The 17283-nt window shown below is 29.2% G+C and overlaps 5 protein-coding genes across 5 annotated transcripts; all 5 read left to right on the plus strand.

Moving 5' to 3' along the window:
• Positions 1–1106: 1106 nt before the first annotated feature.
• On the plus strand, positions 1107–3387 carry LOC130677141 (lariat debranching enzyme). The gene is made up of 4 exons (XM_057483773.1): positions 1107–1909; positions 1990–2281; positions 2575–2675; positions 2761–3387. Exons 1-4 carry the CDS (start codon positions 1713–1715, stop codon positions 3302–3304), a joined length of 1134 nt encoding a protein of 377 aa, XP_057339756.1. The 5' UTR covers positions 1107–1712; the 3' UTR covers positions 3305–3387.
• A 3107-nt stretch (positions 3388–6494) lies between these two features.
• Positions 6495–9113, plus strand: LOC130677164 (speckle-type POZ protein-like). The gene is made up of 2 exons (XM_057483806.1): positions 6495–7785; positions 8892–9113. The coding sequence occupies exon 1, from the start codon at positions 6719–6721 to the stop codon at positions 7748–7750; it is 1032 nt and encodes a 343-aa protein (XP_057339789.1). The 5' UTR covers positions 6495–6718; the 3' UTR covers positions 7751–7785; positions 8892–9113.
• A 445-nt stretch (positions 9114–9558) lies between these two features.
• On the plus strand, positions 9559–11182 carry LOC130677349 (speckle-type POZ protein-like). The gene is made up of 2 exons (XM_057484086.1): positions 9559–10869; positions 10945–11182. The coding sequence occupies exon 1, from the start codon at positions 9801–9803 to the stop codon at positions 10830–10832; it is 1032 nt and encodes a 343-aa protein (XP_057340069.1). The 5' UTR covers positions 9559–9800; the 3' UTR covers positions 10833–10869; positions 10945–11182.
• A 650-nt stretch (positions 11183–11832) lies between these two features.
• On the plus strand, positions 11833–13724 carry LOC130677307 (speckle-type POZ protein-like). Its single transcript, XM_057484010.1, has 2 exons — positions 11833–13354; positions 13430–13724. The coding sequence occupies exon 1, from the start codon at positions 12286–12288 to the stop codon at positions 13315–13317; it is 1032 nt and encodes a 343-aa protein (XP_057339993.1). The 5' UTR covers positions 11833–12285; the 3' UTR covers positions 13318–13354; positions 13430–13724.
• A 1135-nt stretch (positions 13725–14859) lies between these two features.
• On the plus strand, positions 14860–16998 carry LOC130677369 (speckle-type POZ protein B-like). The gene is made up of 2 exons (XM_057484111.1): positions 14860–16582; positions 16659–16998. Exon 1 carries the CDS (start codon positions 15520–15522, stop codon positions 16543–16545), a length of 1026 nt encoding a protein of 341 aa, XP_057340094.1. The 5' UTR covers positions 14860–15519; the 3' UTR covers positions 16546–16582; positions 16659–16998.
• Positions 16999–17283: the final 285 nt, after the last annotated feature.

Here is a 17283-nt window from a genome sequence, read left to right on the forward strand (position 1 = left end):
GGTTACGATTCTATAGTCTGAGGGACCAGGCATTAATGAAAATGAGTGTACAAAATAGATCCTACAACATTTTAAGATATGGCTGATAGTTTCGGCAAAAAAGACAAAAAAATAATACTAAAATTTATGATCCTGAAGTTAGTCGACGTCTAATAATTTTTGAATTTTTTTTTTAAATAGTAAATCATAAAAAACATATATTTGAAAAAAATTGCACCTACAGTTTTTTAAATTTTCTACATGTGCATATTTTTATTTTTTTTTATTTTTGTAATTCAGTTGGTGAAAATCCAAAAATTTTTAATTGTCTGTTAACTTCTGGATCATTAAAATTTACTATGAATCCAACTTTGATCTCGAATAACTGATAAAAAATTGAATTTACCAAAAAATAATAAGAGACCTTTTTTGTAGAGCGTTCAATTTTCAACAATAATTTATATTGATTTTTCCGAAACACTGATTCCCTGGTGTGTAATAAAATTCCAAACTTTTAAAAAAAATTTTCTTGTTATTTAAATGAGAGAGGGAAAAATTTAATGACAGCGATAAATATTAAAAATAAAATTTATTTATTGACTTACACACAGAATTAGTTTTGTATTTTTAATTGATGATAATTAAGTAAATATTAATTTTATGACTGGAGCAATTGTGGATTCTGAAAGAGTATTTAGAGAGCAATTTTTTGGTATATCAATCATTCAAAAATATGAGTGTGAATGTAGCAGACATCAGACAAATTTAAAATTATAAATAAAAATAATAAATAAAAAAATAATATTTACAAAAAATGCACTCATTAATTTTTAAATTTTTTAAATGCGCGTTTTTTAAAAATTTAATTTGATTAATTATTTACTCTATTTATTTATAATTTTAAATTTGTCTGATGTCTGCTACATTCACACTCATTCAAAAATATTTAATTTCCGCGCCAACTTGATAGTGGTAATAATAACATAAAAATACCAACACTCAACACATTCATTACTAATTTTATCAACTCCTATTCCATATTCTCGTGTTACTAAAAGATGGCGCTACTGCGACTTTCTAAAATTTAACAAAAACTTGTTTTATTTACACTAACCCTCATTGTAAGATCTACTTTGGTTGTAGCCGGTTTATACATGTAAATAAATTACTCTGACTAGTTTTTAAATATATTCCGTCTATAAAAAAATTCACTTGGATCCAACACGAGGACTATTTAATTTTTTTCAAGTGAATATTGTGCAGTAAAATATTTTTCTCAGTTTATTTGTAAAGTAATTAATATTTTCCACCAAGTGGCTCGTGCATAGAAGTATATTTTTATTTGTGTGTAATTTAGTGTTTTGTTACTTGCAATATTGATAAATTATATCAAAATATTTATAATTTTATTTATAAAAAAAAAACAAAGTTTAATTTTTTAAATTATTGACAAAAAATACTGGAGTATAAATTTTATTTTTTGATGACCACGTGGAAGTTTTGTATCTAAATTACAAAAATTTACTAAAGTATCCAGGTACTAATTATACCTAATTGATTTTTAATTACTGGCAAATTACGATTTTTAATTACTGGCCATCTGTGAATACGAAACTTCAAACGTTTTAAAGTTCTTCTGGATCTTGAACTTGACGTGACAACTTGCAGTTTTTACTCCGTTAATAATTTAATTATTAATCAGTATTTAATTATTATTAAATAATCAATTGACAATGAGGATCGCTGTCGAAGGTTGCGCACACGGAGAGTTGGAAATAATTTATAACACTCTAATAGACACTGAAAAAACAACTGGTAAAAAAATAGATCTTCTAATATGCTGTGGAGATTTTCAAGCAGTCAGAAATAATGAGGATTTGAATTCTATGGCTGTGCCAAATAAATACAAAGACTTATGTTCATTCCACAAGTAAGTATTTTTATTATCAATATTTATTGACACAATTTTTGAATGCCGACTCCAAATAAATTTATTTTTTATTTTACTAGATATTATTCTGGAGAAAAACTCGCTCCAGTACTGACTATATTTATTGGAGGCAATCATGAAGCGTCAAATTATCTCCAGGAGTTACCTTACGGTGGATGGGTAGCACCCAATATTTATTACATGGGCTATGCCAGTGTACTTAATATCGGTGGTGTCAGAATTGCTGGAATTTCGGGAATTTTCAAAGCTCAAGATCTACTGTCTGGCCATTTCGAACGACCGCCATATAATCCTTCGACTATGCGGAGTGTTTATCATATCAGAAATTTAGAAGTTTTTAAATTGAAACAGGTATTTATTTTTTAGATATTTAAATATTCTAAAATTATGATCCTGAAGTTAGCAGACAATTAACAATTTTTGATTTTTATTTTCTCCAATTTAATTTAAAAAAAGAAAAAACTAAAAATATGCACATGTAGAAAATTAAAAAAATTGTAGGTGCAATTTTTCAAAATATTATTTTTCATAATTCATTGTTTTGAAATAAAATCAAAAAATTATTAGACGTCAGCTAACTTCAGTATCATTTAAAATTACCGCTAAACAGTAAAATTTGAATTTACTTTTATTTTTATTTATAGTTGAGTGGAAAAATTGATATTTTCCTGTCCCATGATTGGCCTTGTGGTATTACTAAGTATGGTAATGAGCAAAAATTATTAAAACACAAGCCATTTTTCCAGTAAGTATTAATTTGATTAAAAGTAAATTTTAAACTTCAATGTATTTCAATATAAATTTATTTATTTATTTTTTGTTTATTACAGAAATGATATTGAAAATAATGTACTGGGTAGTCCTCCATGTATGGAACTTCTAGAACTTCATTACCCATCTTATTGGTTCTCGGCTCACCTGCACTGTAAATTTGCTGCATTGGTACCCAAAGAAAACTGTGATAAAGTTACAAAATTTTTAGCTTTAGATAAATGTCTTCCTAAACGTAAATTTTTACAAATTTTGGATATACCACACGATGAAAATCAACGATTGTCACTTTCTTATGATTTAGAATGGCTGACAATATTGTATTTAACAAATTACTTGTTAAGTGTTAAAAATACCCCGACATATATGCCGGGACCTGGTGGTGTCGGACGTTGGAATTTTACTCCAACAGAAATTGAAAAAAATATAGTTATCAAGAAATTTGGTAACGATTTAACTGTTCCCATTAACTTTGATAAAAAAGTTGTAATGCAATCTAGTAATATAAATTTATCTGTTAATAATCAAACGACTGAATTCTGTGACAAACTTGGGATTGATGATCCTTGTGTTTTGTTACAGCTTCAGCAAAATAGAAATTAAATTAATCATTTATGTATATTTATAATGAATTCCAAGAGTTAATTGTTAATAGCAATAATAAGTAATCGATTGTATATTTATTGACAAACAAATAAAATAATTTTTATAAAATACTTTATTATATTTAATTATTTACAAGTATCCATAAAACTGTATACATCCCTGTTTAGAAAATCATAGAATCCAATAGATTCTCATTAATTCCCATAGAGATTTTTTAAGAATGAATGAGTTCTATGAGAAGTGCTATAGTTTAGGGCTTTATACATACAGCAATAAGAATCTATCGGAATTTTTAAGCAGAGATAGGGTATAAGTAGCATTTTTGGCCACTGCTCCATTTTTAGACATTTAATACTTTATTTTAATCAATGAAAAAGTATAAAATAATATTTCCACTGCAATAGTGTGATAAAAGTATCTTTATACAAATTTTAAAAATTAATTATGTCATTGCGTCTTAAACAAATGAATTTATTTAAATTTTTCAAGTGTCCGACCAACTGTGGTTTGTAGGAAATGTAGTGCACTTTTTTACTGGTTGGTCGTTTTTCCGATATATTATGTACGTACAATTAAAATTTTTTTTAAACTTCAAAGAGAGAATTAATTTCAGATTTTTTAAATTGAGAAGTCATTTATTCCTCATAGTAGAACAATAAAGATCTACTTTGTCAACGACGTTAAACTTGATGATTTAAATTTTAAGACAAATTTTTTTTTCAATAATAATTATGAAATATTTAAGCAAAATGAAGAAAAAAAGGTTAAATTAATTACATGTTGAACTTTAAACTCTAATAACTTTTAAAGGAGTAGACTTAGAGAAAAAACATAAGAGACAATTTATTTAGAGCGTTCAATTTCCTTCAAAAATATGTATCTCTCACCACGATATGTTAATTCCAAAATGAGTTGTAAAATTCCAAAGTTAAAAAATTTTTTTTCCCATGTTATTTAAACGTGAAATAGAAATTTACGATGAGCGACCTTTCAAAATTGATATTAAGAGCTCCCGTTTTCACAGGCTTCTTTTTTCATGACTAGGAAGATATTTCACTGCAAGTTTTGGAAAAAAAAAAAATAGTCGATTTTTTTGAACCGGTCTAATGCATATAAAATTTTTAATTTAATTTAAGTTTGTCTGCAAGCTGCACCACTTGTGACTTATTGTCAATCGATGATGACAACCAATAATAAAAAAAAAAAGAAACGAAGAAAAATATTAGTAGTTAAGGCTAGGCTGTATACTATCCGAATTTTTTAATTTTACTTTTCTTTTAATCTATTAATCAATTGTTAGAGCAGCAATTTTTATAGCTTCCGAAAAAATGTGTGAGACAAACTTTTTCGGAAGGTTTTCATCATTTGAGTGACGTAATTCTAATTATTTAAAAAGTAATTAGAAAATTCAATCGGTAGTGATCACCTTTAAAAAACTTAGAGATAATATACAGTCAGAGGTCTGATTAAAACAATCGATTTAAAGAGATTTGCAATGTTAAATGCCCATAAGAAGAGAGATTCAAAAATATTCAAGGTATTCAAAAGTATTAAAAAAAATTTTTTTTGAATCCCTTTAAATTGATTTTTTTAATCAGAGACTATCGAAAACTTGCTCATTATTTAAAGATGGGGTGCATACGCTAACTGAAAAGGGAAACACTCTCAGTAGCTTTAGTATGATTATATTTTTTTTGTCTTTGTTATCGTCCCTATTAGGCTACGTGCCACTTACTGCTTTAATTTATATTATATTTTATATTTATAGTTGAGTCTAAAAAAAAATAATCTTTTGTATAAAAAAATAATAATTTTTCTGTACGATTTTCATTATCATACAGATAATTTTTATTACTACATTAAAGGCATTCAAAAAATTTTACGAGACTGTTAACTGTTGAAGTACAAATAATTGCCTGAAAACGAACGTTAGTCAAGCAATATATTCGAGCATACAAAAGTTAAATTTATTGTATTTGATGACGTTATCACGATTTCCATTTTCGGTATTCTCAATACTCTTAGGATATCAATGCTATGTGATAATGCACAATTATAATGCAAACGTAGGATCGGCAGTGATGTTATATCATGTTGTCATCACTGTAAAAGATTTATATTTTCTTAAACTCCATAAATCTATTTTGTCAACTCACAGTCCGGTGTTCTATGCAATTTTTTCTAAGGGCAAGAAAGAAAAAAAGGAAAACTTAGCGTACGAAACACCCGAGATCGAAAATGAGTGTCGAAGGCTATTGAAAGTTATAAAAATCTCTGAATGAGAGACTCATTTGGATTTTTAGACTTATCAAGTACTTTTATAGAGTAAATAAACATTATTATTTGTATTATTATCTGAAATGTACTTCTTGATTTTGTGTTGTGAAAAAAATTACTTAAGGACTCTTTGATTTAGACATTTCTGTCAAGATATGGTATATCAAATACTATATTCCAATCAAATAAGATATTTATCATTCTCTCGTATGTCAGCGGAAAACCAGGCTCATATTGTTTCCATGCATGGAATATATGAATTTTGAAATATATTACCTACCAGAAACACCACCAACGGTTGAGCGCGATCTAGTGCCGCCGAACTACTCCAACTTCTACCACCGAGCACCGATGACTTCTCCCTCCTCCGTATATATCTTTTCTGCTAAGAAATTTTTCCCAGTATAAATTAATTAAATAATGCTGGTAAGGAGGAAAGTATGTGTTCACACACACATAGGGAGCTATACCCTGGTGAAAATTTTTAGAATTTTCTCTGAAAAACTCAGTTCTAAAATTTAAAGACTTTTTCAAAGTTCTAAAGACTTTTTCTGAGTTTCTTAGAGTAAAGTCTGAAAAATTTCCACCAGGTATCCGTGTTTAGAAAATCTCATAGAATCCATTAGATTTTCATAAATTCCTATAAAAATTTTATAAGAATGAATGAATTCTATGAGAAGTGCTATTAGGTATAAGAGGATATTGGATAGTCACTATTGACATGTTTTTTTTTTATAATTTTTGTCTTTTTTAAAAACTAAAAACTAAAACTTTAATTATTGAATAATACACTTGTCAATTATTTTTTATTTCAAACGACGTACGATTAAGAATATTTATAAATAATTATTTGAAAACAAACAAAATTTTTCAAAAGACCGCCACTTGTTTGTGTTATGGTGAGAAATATCTCAACCCCTCATAAGTGAAAGTAAACCACAAGCCGGTGAGATATTTATTTTTTTACGTGCAAACTTATATATTTTAATTTCCGAATATAAAATTGTTGATATTTGTTATAAATAAAGATTAGTTCCACAAAATACCGTAATCAAACGAGTGCATTTTAAAATAATAAATAAAGAATTTATTCTTACTTTTTTTAAAATTCAAAAGTTTAAAATTATCCTCACCATGAATAGAGGTTATACTACTGTCAAAAAACATAAAATTGTTTACGAATGGACAATTTCCGAAGTTAACTTTTTTATGGAATTGGCCAAAACTGCCACGAAAGATATCGAATTATTTTCACCAGAATTTTCAACAGAAACTTCAACAAAAGATTCATGGAATTTAAATTTAATGTTCAATCCATCAGAGAGTCCTGGAGGTAAAGAATGGATTTCATTATTTCTTGCTTCGTTGAATGACAAACGTGAAATAAAAACAACATTTTCATTTTTTATAATAAATGACAAAAAACAAAAAGTTAATGTAACGACCGGTACATATATTTTTGAAAACGCCGTAGGCAATGGCTTTGCACAGTTTATAAAAAAAACAGAGCTACTAGAAAAGAAAAATGAGTTAATGCCAGATGACACTTTGACAGTTGGAGTAGAACTTACTGTGTATGACGATTGTTCTTCAACTCTCATTAATTTGCCGCTAAAAAAAACAAAGCGTTTGATGGCTGATGATTACAAAAAACTTTTTCAAACTAAAGCGGGCAGTGATGTCGTCATAAATGTTAAAAATGTTTATTTTGAAGCTCATAAATCCATTTTAATAGCTCGCAGTCCTGTTTTTTTTACGATGTTCTGCACCGACATGAAAGAGAGTAAAGAAAACTCAGCCAATATTCCAGATATAGATCCTGATATCTTCCACTGTATGTTGGAATTTATTTACACTGATCAAGTTGTTGACCTGGATAACGTTGCTGAAGATTTAATTGAAGCTGCAGAACGGTTCCAACTGCAGGCTCTCAAAGAAATGTGTATAGAGTCATTATGTCGGTCTGTGAGCATTGATAATTCTTCTAGGATGCTTGTTTTAGCCGATCGCTATAATGCGGAAGATATGGTAGAATTTATTGCAAAATATATTGGCTCTAATGCGGAGTATGTTGTAAAGACGGATGAATATACGAAGATGAAGAAATCAAATCCGCCTTTGGCGGTGATGTTGTTTGAAAAATTTGCCGCCTTGAAATCTGATTAATTTATATTATTTTAATTACTTTGTGTGTAAAAATGGTACATATATTTTTAATTACTTTCATTTTTTATGATCCTGAAGTTAGCAGACATTTAAAAATTTTTGAATTTTCGTATTTCAACAAATCGATTGCAAAAAAATAAAATAAAAATATGCACATGTAGAAAATTTAAAAAACTACAGGCGCAATTTTTTCAAATATTTTTTTTTTGTTTTATCGTCAAAAAAAAATCCAAAAATTATTAGACGTCTGTTAACTTCAGTATCATCATTTTATGATCCTGAAGTTAGCAGACATTTAAAAATTTTTGAATTTTCGTATTTCAACAAATCGATTGCAAAAAAATAAAATAAAAATATGCACATGTAGAAAATTTAAAAAACTACAGGCGCAATTTTTTCAAATATTTTTTTTTTGTTTTATCGTCAAAAAAAAATCCAAAAATTATTAGACGTCTGTTAACTTCAGTATCATCATTTTATGATCCTGAAGTTAACAGACATTTAAAAATTTTTGAATTTTCGTATTTCAACAAATCGATTGCAAAAAAATAAAATAAAAATATGCACATGTAGAAAATTTAAAAAACTACAGGCGCAATTTTTTCAAATATTTTTTTTTTGTTTTATCGTCAAAAAAAAATCCAAAAATTATTAGACGTCTGCTAACTTCAGTATCATCATTTTATGATCCTGAAGTTAACAGACATTTAAAAATTTTTGAATTTTCGTATTTCAACAAATCGATTGCAAAAAAATAAAATAAAAATATGCACATGTAGAAAATTTAAAAAACTACAAGCGCAATTTTTTCAAACATTTTTTTTTATGTTTTATCGTCAAAAAAAAAATCCAAAAATTATTAGACGTCTGCCAACATTTTTTATGATCTTGAAGTTAGCAGACAATTAGAATTTTTTGGGCTTTTTTTTTTTTGAACAATTAAATTTGAAGAAAAAAAAACTAAAAATATGCACATGTAGAAAATTAAAAAAACTATAAGTGCAATTTTTTAAAATATTTTTTTTTTTCAATTTCTCGGTTTAATAAAAATCCAAACTTTTAGACGTCGGCTAATTTCAATATCATCATTTTTTTTGTTGTAAATTTGTAAAATTATATAAATGCTATTTTTTTTTTTCAGACTTATTTTCGAAAACAATATGAAAGACTAGTTTTTGTTCAGCGTCGCAGTATTTTCATAGCAGGAGTATTTGTTTTTGTAATTCAAAAAAAACCATGAATTTTCTTATTGAACAAATTAAATACAAACAATATGATAACTATGTAATGTATAATATGATATACAAAGAGGAATATTTAATTTTTATTACAAATAAACAGGGATTTAATTTTTATTATACCTACTGATTGGGTATTCGGTAATTGCTTAGACTGGTGATTGGTTTTCATTTCAGTTTTATAAGAAAGTTTTTTATTTTTCATTACTAATTTATCAGTCTCTAAGGATTGAAAAAATAATCAGTATACAATTTCTAAGAGCAGTTACGGTTTTAAACAATTACTGAATATTTAATTTATGTTTCTGAATCCAATTCCTAATCTTTTAGATGCTTAAGTGCTCTGATAAATTTTATGATTTGTTTTGTTTGTAATTTATATGAATATTTTTAATAATTCGAGTGCAACTAAGAGATTTATTTGTCTTTCAATATTAAAAAAAAAGTAGGCAGCGTTTCCCTAAGAACCTGTTCAAGCTGACGGTCGATAAAACAGGCTTTTTTTTTAAATGGCGCCACTAGCTAATTATTATGAAGTCCTCCCAGAAAGTCACCGTTGGTTTTTACTCCCACTCCTAGAAAATGGGTCTTTTCTTAATGCAAACCGAAAACGCCTGACGCCAATTTAATTTCTTAACAAATAAAAAGGTTGTTGCTAAAACAATAAGTGTATCAATTATTGAAAGAGTAAAAGACACAATATCATTAAACTAATTCAACTATAGATATAAACTTGAAAAATAAGTGAATAATTATTCCCCAGCGTAGTTAATTTTTTTGGACAGAATAAAATCCAAAATAACCATAACAAAATGGAAACGAGTCATACGTTAGTTAAAAGGAATACTATCACACACGAATGGAAAATTCAAGAAATGAGTTCATTCATTGAAGCTTCTATTACTGCTGAAAAAACCATTGAACTAAAATCCTCTAAGTTCTCGACAAGAGCTAAAATACAAGATTTTTGGATTCTGAAGGTACAGTTATATGATGCTAAGTCAGCAAACAAAGATGGAATTGGCCTATTCTTAACGTCGTTGAATGGTAACCGCGAAGTGAAAACGGAATTTTCATGGTTTATTTTGAATAATGAGAAAAAACAAGTAAATAAAAGTAAACTAATTCAAACTTACGGACTTCATCCTGGCTGGGGTAAACTGCCATTTATAATGAAAGAAGATTTATTAAAAAAAAAAGATGAATTGTTGCCGTATGATATCTTAACAATAGGTATAGAGCTTACGGTCTTTGATGATCCTGTTGTGATTTCTAACAACGTACCCTTGAATGAATCAAAGTTTTTTATGGCTCATGACTATGAAAAGCTTTATGAGAGTAAGATGGGTTCTGATGTTGAGTTGATAGTCCAGGAAAAAAAATTTCAGGCACACAAAGTTGTTTTGATGGTACGCAGTCCTGTGTTTCAAGCGATGCTGACCACCGATATGAGAGAAAACAGGGAAAAAACGATCACTATCAAAGATATGGAATCTGTCGTATTCAAGAGCATGTTAGAATTTATTTACACTGATAAAGTCAACGATTTAGATGATGTTGCGGAACAATTGCTTGAAGCTGCAGATAAATATCAAATTCACACGCTCAAAGATATATGTGCAGAATCACTTTGTAAATCTGTGACCATCGATAATGCCTCCAGATTACTCTCTTTAGCTTATCTGCATAATGCAAAAGAAATGCTAGAGTTTATTTTAAACTTTATTATAATTAATGCAAGCCATGTGACAAAAACAGAAGAGTACAAGATGATGATAGAATTGCATCCGTCCTTGGGATCTCATTTATTCACTAAATGTTCCGCTTTTTTTGAAAATAAATAATTTACAACTTTTTAAAATTTTTATTTAAAAATTCTTGGTATGGTTATTTTTACTTCATTTTATTTTTATCAATGTGTAATTTTTTTAAAATATTTTTTTGTCTTATTTTCAGCACGAAGAAGGAAAGTTCATGTTATAGGAAAAATACAGTGAAGTTTATGAAGATTTGAAGTTAATGATATTTTATAAAATTGTGTCATACACGTTAAAACAATGTTACTTAATAATTACTTAAATTCAAATACCTTACACTTGATTCGAGTTACAAAGTTACTCGAAATAAAAAAATTTATTCATTTATATCTATTATAATTACTTAGTAAATAAAGTCGTAACCTAAATTACAACTTCTCACCTAATTATTAGTTTTTTTCTTTTATTTAAATTACAATACACGTCAAAGTATCTGTTTAAAAATATCTTTCCATAGTAATCCATTATTTATTTTTAGTCCATACAATTTATATGATTTTGAAGTAAGCCGACGTCTAATGATTTTCGGAATTTTTTCAAATCGATAAATTATAAAAAAAAATATTTAAAAAATTTCACTTATGGTTTTTTGAATTTCATACACGCGCATGTCTTTTTTTTTGTAATCGAGGGCCAATTTTCCGAACCGGATTCAAATTATTATTGCTGGTATAACTCAGAAATTATAAGAAATTTCTGCTCCTCCGCAGACTAACTGTTCGATTGTCACTCTGGTTTGAAAAACTAGCCCTTAGGGCGGGAATATGTCTCAGGGCTCTGATAAATTTTATGATTTGTTTTATTTGTAATTTATATGAATATTTTAAATAATTCGAGTGCAACAAAGAGTTTTATTTGTCTCTCAGTATCAGAAAAAAGATAGGCAGCGTTTCCCTAAGAACCTGTCCAAGCTGACGGACGATACAACAGGCTTTTTTATTTTTTGTAAATGGCGCCACTAACATGAGTGTGAATGTAGCAGACATCAGGCAAATTTAAAATTATTAATAAATAGAGTAAATAATTAATAAAATTAAATTAAAAAAAAACGCGAATTTGAAAAGTTTAAAAATTAATAAGTACATCGTTTATAAATATTATTTTTTAAATTATGTACTCTATTTATTTATAATTTTATATTTTTCTCATGTCTGCTACTTCACACTCGTGCCACTAGCTGATTATTATCAAGTTCTCCCAGAAAGTCACCCCCGGTTTTTACTTCCATTCCTAAAAAACGAGTCTATTCTCAATGCAAACCGAAAACGCCTGACGCCATTTTGATTTCTTAACAAACAAAAAGGTTGTTAGTAAAACAATAAGTGTATTAATTATTGAAAGAGTAAAAGACACAATATCATTCAACTAGATCAACAATAGATATATACTTCAAAAAAATAAAAAAAAAATAAGTGAATGATTATTTCCCAGCGTAATTAATTTTTTTGGACAGAATAAAATCCGAAAGGACCACAACAAAATGGAAACGAGTCATACATTAGTTAAAAGGAATACTATCACACACGAATGGAAAATTCAAGAAATAAGTTCATTCATTGAAGCTTCCAATACAGCTGAAAAAACCATTGTACTTCAATCCTCTAAGTTCTCGACAAGAGCTAAAATACAAGATTTTTGGAATCTGCAGGTAGAGTTATATGATACAAAGTCAAGAAATAAAGATGAAGTTGGCCTATTCTTAATGTCTTTGAATGGTAACCGCCAAGTGAAAACGGAATATTCATGGTGTATTTTAAATAATGAGAAAAAACAAGTGAACAACAGAACACTAGTTAAAACTTTCGAAGCTGATAAGGGCTGGGACTGGCTTCCATTTATAAAGAAACAAGAATTATTAAACAAAAAAGATGAATTGTTGCCGTATAATATCTTAACAATAGGTATCGAGCTTACGGTCTTTGATGATCCTGTTGTGATTTCTAACAATGTACCCTTGAATGAATCAAAGTTTTTTATGGCTCATGACTACCAAGAGTTATATGAGAGTAAACTGGGTTCCGATGTTGAGTTGATTGTACAAGAACAAAAAATTCAGGCTCACAAATTGATTTTGATGGTACGCAGTCCTGTGTTCCGAGCGATGCTGACCACCGATATGAGGGAAAACAGGGAAAAAACGATCACTATAAAAGACATGGACTCTGAAGTATTCAAGAGCATGCTAGAATTTATTTACACTGATAAAGTCAACGATTTAGATGATGTTGCAGAACAATTGCTTGAAGCTGCAGATAAATATCAAATTCACACGCTCAAAGAATTATGTGCAGAATCACTTTGTAAGTCTGTGACCATCGATAATGCCTCCAGATTACTCGTTTTAGCTTATCTGCATAATGCAAAAGAAATGCTAGAGTTTATTCTAAACTTTATCGTAATTAATGCAAGCCATGTGACAACAACAGAAGAGTACAAGTTGATGACAGAATTGCATCCGTCCTTGGGATCTGTTTTATTCGCTAAATTTTCCGCTTTTTTTGAAAAGAAATAATTTATAACTTTTTTAAATTTTTATTTAAAAATTCTCGGTATTGTTATTTTTACTTTATTTTATTTTTATCAATTTGTAATTTTTTTTTGATATTTTTTTGTCTTATTTTCAGCATGAAGAAGGAAAGTTTATGTTGTAGGAAAAATACAGTGAAGTTTATGAAGATTTGAAGTTAATGATATCATATATTCTATCCTTATTAATAATTGTTCACATATTTTATAAAACTGCGTCATACATGTTAAAACAATGTTAATGAATAATTACTTAAATTCAAATATCTTACACTTGATTCGAGTTACAAAGTTACTCGAAATAAAAAAATTTATTCATTTATATCTTTTATAATTACTTAGTAAATAAAGTCGTAACTTAAGTTACAACTTCTCACCTAATTATTAGTTTTTTTCTTTTATTTAAATTACAATACACGTCAAAGTATCAGTTCAAAAATATCTTTCCATGTAGTAGCGGCAGCGGCAGTGTGTCCAGGAATCAACTGTGCAAGAAGCACACAGATGGACCAACTCAATCCAATCGGAGCTGCAGAAATACAGGCTGTCAAAATGGCAATGAGGAAGGTAGTTCAGGAGAACTTTCGTAAGGCACTGATATGCACTGACTCACAAATAACAATCAGGAAACTAATGGGTTCAAGTAGTCCAAATGATGTCCGGAATATAATGGAGGCCAGGGAGGGTCCATACAAGATAAAGGAGATGGGAATCAAAGTAATACTGATCTGGACCCCGACACATAAAGGCATAGAGGGAAACGAGCAAGCTGACAGATTGGCAAAGACAACGACGAACAACCAGGAAGCAGGAAACAGAATTGCGAACCTGGAGGGAAAATATCTCAACGCGACATTTAAGGAAAAAATGGAATTGGAAATATATGAGGGTATGGTTAAATATCCCAAAGGTAAGACCTACTTTGAATACATGGATAAATTTCAATCCAAACCCTGGTTTCATGGCTTGGACATAGGCAGGGAACAAATAGCTGTAATAAATAGGCTTGAAAGTGGGCATACGCAAACGAGAGCACATCTCCATAGTATGAATATTCTAACACATGCTGAATGTGAATGTGGTGAACCATACCAAACTGCTGAGCATCTAATTTGGGAATGCATGCTAGTTGATAAGACAAAGCGGGATAAATTAGTTAATAGAATAACCCTGGCGGTTATGAATCACCCTGGAAACACCCTGGGAGTGAAAACACGGTGGAATCACGGTGGATCCAGGGTGGTTACACGGTGGGTTTGTGCCATTTTATCACCGTGTATACACGGTGTACGTGGAATCGCGGTGGGTACACCGTGTAACCACCCCGAAATCAGGGTGGGTACACCGTGGAATCAGGGTGGTTACACGGTGTACCCACTCTGATTCCAAGGTGATAAAATGAAAAAAATCCCACCGTGGATCCACCGTGATTCCACCGTGTTTCCAGGGTGATTCAAAACCGCCAAGGAAGCAAAATACATGATTATGTTTCAGATTTTGCGGTCCAGCCACTCATCCTTACATCATCATACACAGTGGCTTATTTCATCTATCAATTCATCAAAAACACCAACATAAGTATTTAAAACCTGCATCCATATATGTAATGACACGCGTACCCAACTAACTACTGATAGAATACATCACATTATCATTCAAACCTTTACCTACACATATGTTCATAAATACAACATACTCAAGCACTCACACAGATTAAAACACAGTAAATACCAACATCAAAACGGAGCAGTCTACAGGAAAATAAAATATAGTAAAATACAATAGTATCTGGCACGTGGCCCAATTGGGACGATAGCCAAAAGGGAAAAAAAAAACCGTTGGCTACACAACAAGAGCATCAAACGACCAAGTGGGCAAATCTAGAGCTTCAAAAATCTATCTATGTAGTAAATACATTAAATGCAGTAATAAGCAACAAGTGGACCAACAAGGACAATATTTAAGAAGCAAATAAAAAAGTGAATACTATATACATTATTTATTAAATACAAGACTTGGTACTAAGCTAATAAGTGTCGTATCAATTAGTTTGAAGGAGTACAAGACATATTAGCTTTGACTAGATCAACAGTAGATATATACTTGAAAAAAATAAATAAGTGATTAATTATTCACCAGTGCAATTAATTGTTTTAATTTCGATAAAATTTAAAACAACTATAACAAAATGCAAAAAGGTTATACATTAGTACAAAGAAATACTATCACCTACGAATGGAAAATCCAAGAAATGAGTTTGTTTATTGAAGCTTCCAATACTTCTGACACAGAGATTAAAATACAATCACCCAAGTTCTCGACAAAAGCTAAAGTACCAGATGTTTGGAATCTGCAGCTAAGGTTTAATCATAGAAACTCAGATCACAAAGATGAAATTAGCATATTTTTAAATTCATTTTTTAACTATGAAGTGAGGACTGAATATTCATTCTATATTCTAAATAATGAGAAAAAAAAAGTCAACTATTTGAAGCTAATTCAAAAATTCAAATTCCAAGACGGCTGGGGTGTGCCATTTATAAAGAAACAAGGTTTATTAGCAAAAAAAAATGAATTGTTGCCAGATGATATATTAACAATAGGTATAGAGCTTACGGTCTTTGATGATCCTGTTGAGGTTTCTGCCACTGTACCAATTAATGAATCGAAGGCAACAATGGCTCGTGACTATGAAGAGTTGTATAAAAGTAAAATGGGATTTGATATTGAGTTAATTGTAGAAGAAGAAAAATTTCAGGCGCACAAATTGGTTTTGATGGCACGCAGTTCTGTGTTTCGAGCGATGCTGACCACCGATATGAGAGAAAATAGAGAAAAAACGGTCACTATAAAAGATATGAAGTCTGAAGTATTCAAGAAGACGCTAGAATTCATTTACACTGATAAAGTCGATGACTTAGATAGTTTTGCAGAACAATTGCTTGAAGCTGCAGATAGATTTCACATTCCCACGCTCAAAGAAGTATGTGTAGAATCACTTTGTGAATCTGTGACTATTAACAATGCCTGCAGATTACTTGTTGTAGCTCACCTGCATAATGCAACAGAAATGGTGGAGTATATTTCAAAGTTTATTGCAATTCATGCAATCCATGTGGTAAAAACAGAAGACTACATGACGATGAAAGTATTGCATCCGTCCTTGGGATTTAATTTATTTGATGGACTTGTCACTTCTCCTGACAGTAAATAATTCATAACTTTTTTAAATTTTTATTTCAAAATTCAAGGTACTGTTATTTTTACTTTATTTTAATTTTATCAATTTCTATAAATTTTTTCTAAGGTTTTTTGTCTTATTTTCAGCATGAAGAAGGAAAATTTGTTACAAGAAAAATAGCTTGAAAATTATAAATATTGTGAGTTAATGATGACGTATTTACTTCTATTAATTGCACATTTATTTTTATAATACATTATGTGTTGTGGTTTAATGAATTCTACTCCATGTTAAGTGTATACCTACATATCATTCGATTCGAATTGTTTTAAATGTAATCAGGTTTAAAATTAAATTCATTTGTGTACATAATAATTACTAGGGAACAAAGTCGTAACTTAAATTATAATTTATAATCTAACTATTAATTTTTCGTTAATCAAAACATCAAAGTTAATTCATCAAACAATTGTGATAGAAGTAATAAAATAAATATTTATCATCAAATATTGATAGTATTTTTTTTATTCAAATTCCAGCACTTCTCAAAGTATTAATTTAAGACTAGGCCGTACTCAACGAATTTTTAAATTTTCGATTTCTATTAATTTATTCATTGATTTTCATAACAGCGATTTTTCGAGTCCCATAAATATTCAAAACGTGGTTAGAAATCTAAAATTCAGTTAGTACTGTCGACCCTTAAAAATATTTGATATAAATCCATAGTAGTCCCCAACAAAAGACTTCTATTAAATTAATAGTAGAGGA

Source organism: Microplitis mediator, chromosome 11, assembly GCF_029852145.1.
Source record: "Microplitis mediator isolate UGA2020A chromosome 11, iyMicMedi2.1, whole genome shotgun sequence".
Classification (NCBI taxonomy): domain Eukaryota; kingdom Metazoa; phylum Arthropoda; class Insecta; order Hymenoptera; family Braconidae; genus Microplitis; species Microplitis mediator.

Bases quoted from the DNA above. Each gene is read 5' to 3' on its own strand.
- LOC130677141 (XM_057483773.1), top strand. From the start codon at position 1,713: ATGAGGATCGCTGTCGAAGGTTGCGCACACGGAGAGTTGGAAATAATT. The intron at 1,910-1,989 runs GTAAGTATTTTT...TTATTTTACTAG, and splicing joins GACTTATGTTCATTCCACAA to ATATTATTCTGGAGAAAAAC. The intron at 2,282-2,574 runs GTATTTATTTTT...TTTTATTTATAG, and splicing joins AAGTTTTTAAATTGAAACAG to TTGAGTGGAAAAATTGATAT.
- LOC130677164 (XM_057483806.1), top strand. From the start codon at position 6,719: ATGAATAGAGGTTATACTACTGTCAAAAAACATAAAATTGTTTACGAA.
- LOC130677349 (XM_057484086.1), top strand. From the start codon at position 9,801: ATGGAAACGAGTCATACGTTAGTTAAAAGGAATACTATCACACACGAA.
- LOC130677307 (XM_057484010.1), top strand. From the start codon at position 12,286: ATGGAAACGAGTCATACATTAGTTAAAAGGAATACTATCACACACGAA.
- LOC130677369 (XM_057484111.1), top strand. From the start codon at position 15,520: ATGCAAAAAGGTTATACATTAGTACAAAGAAATACTATCACCTACGAA.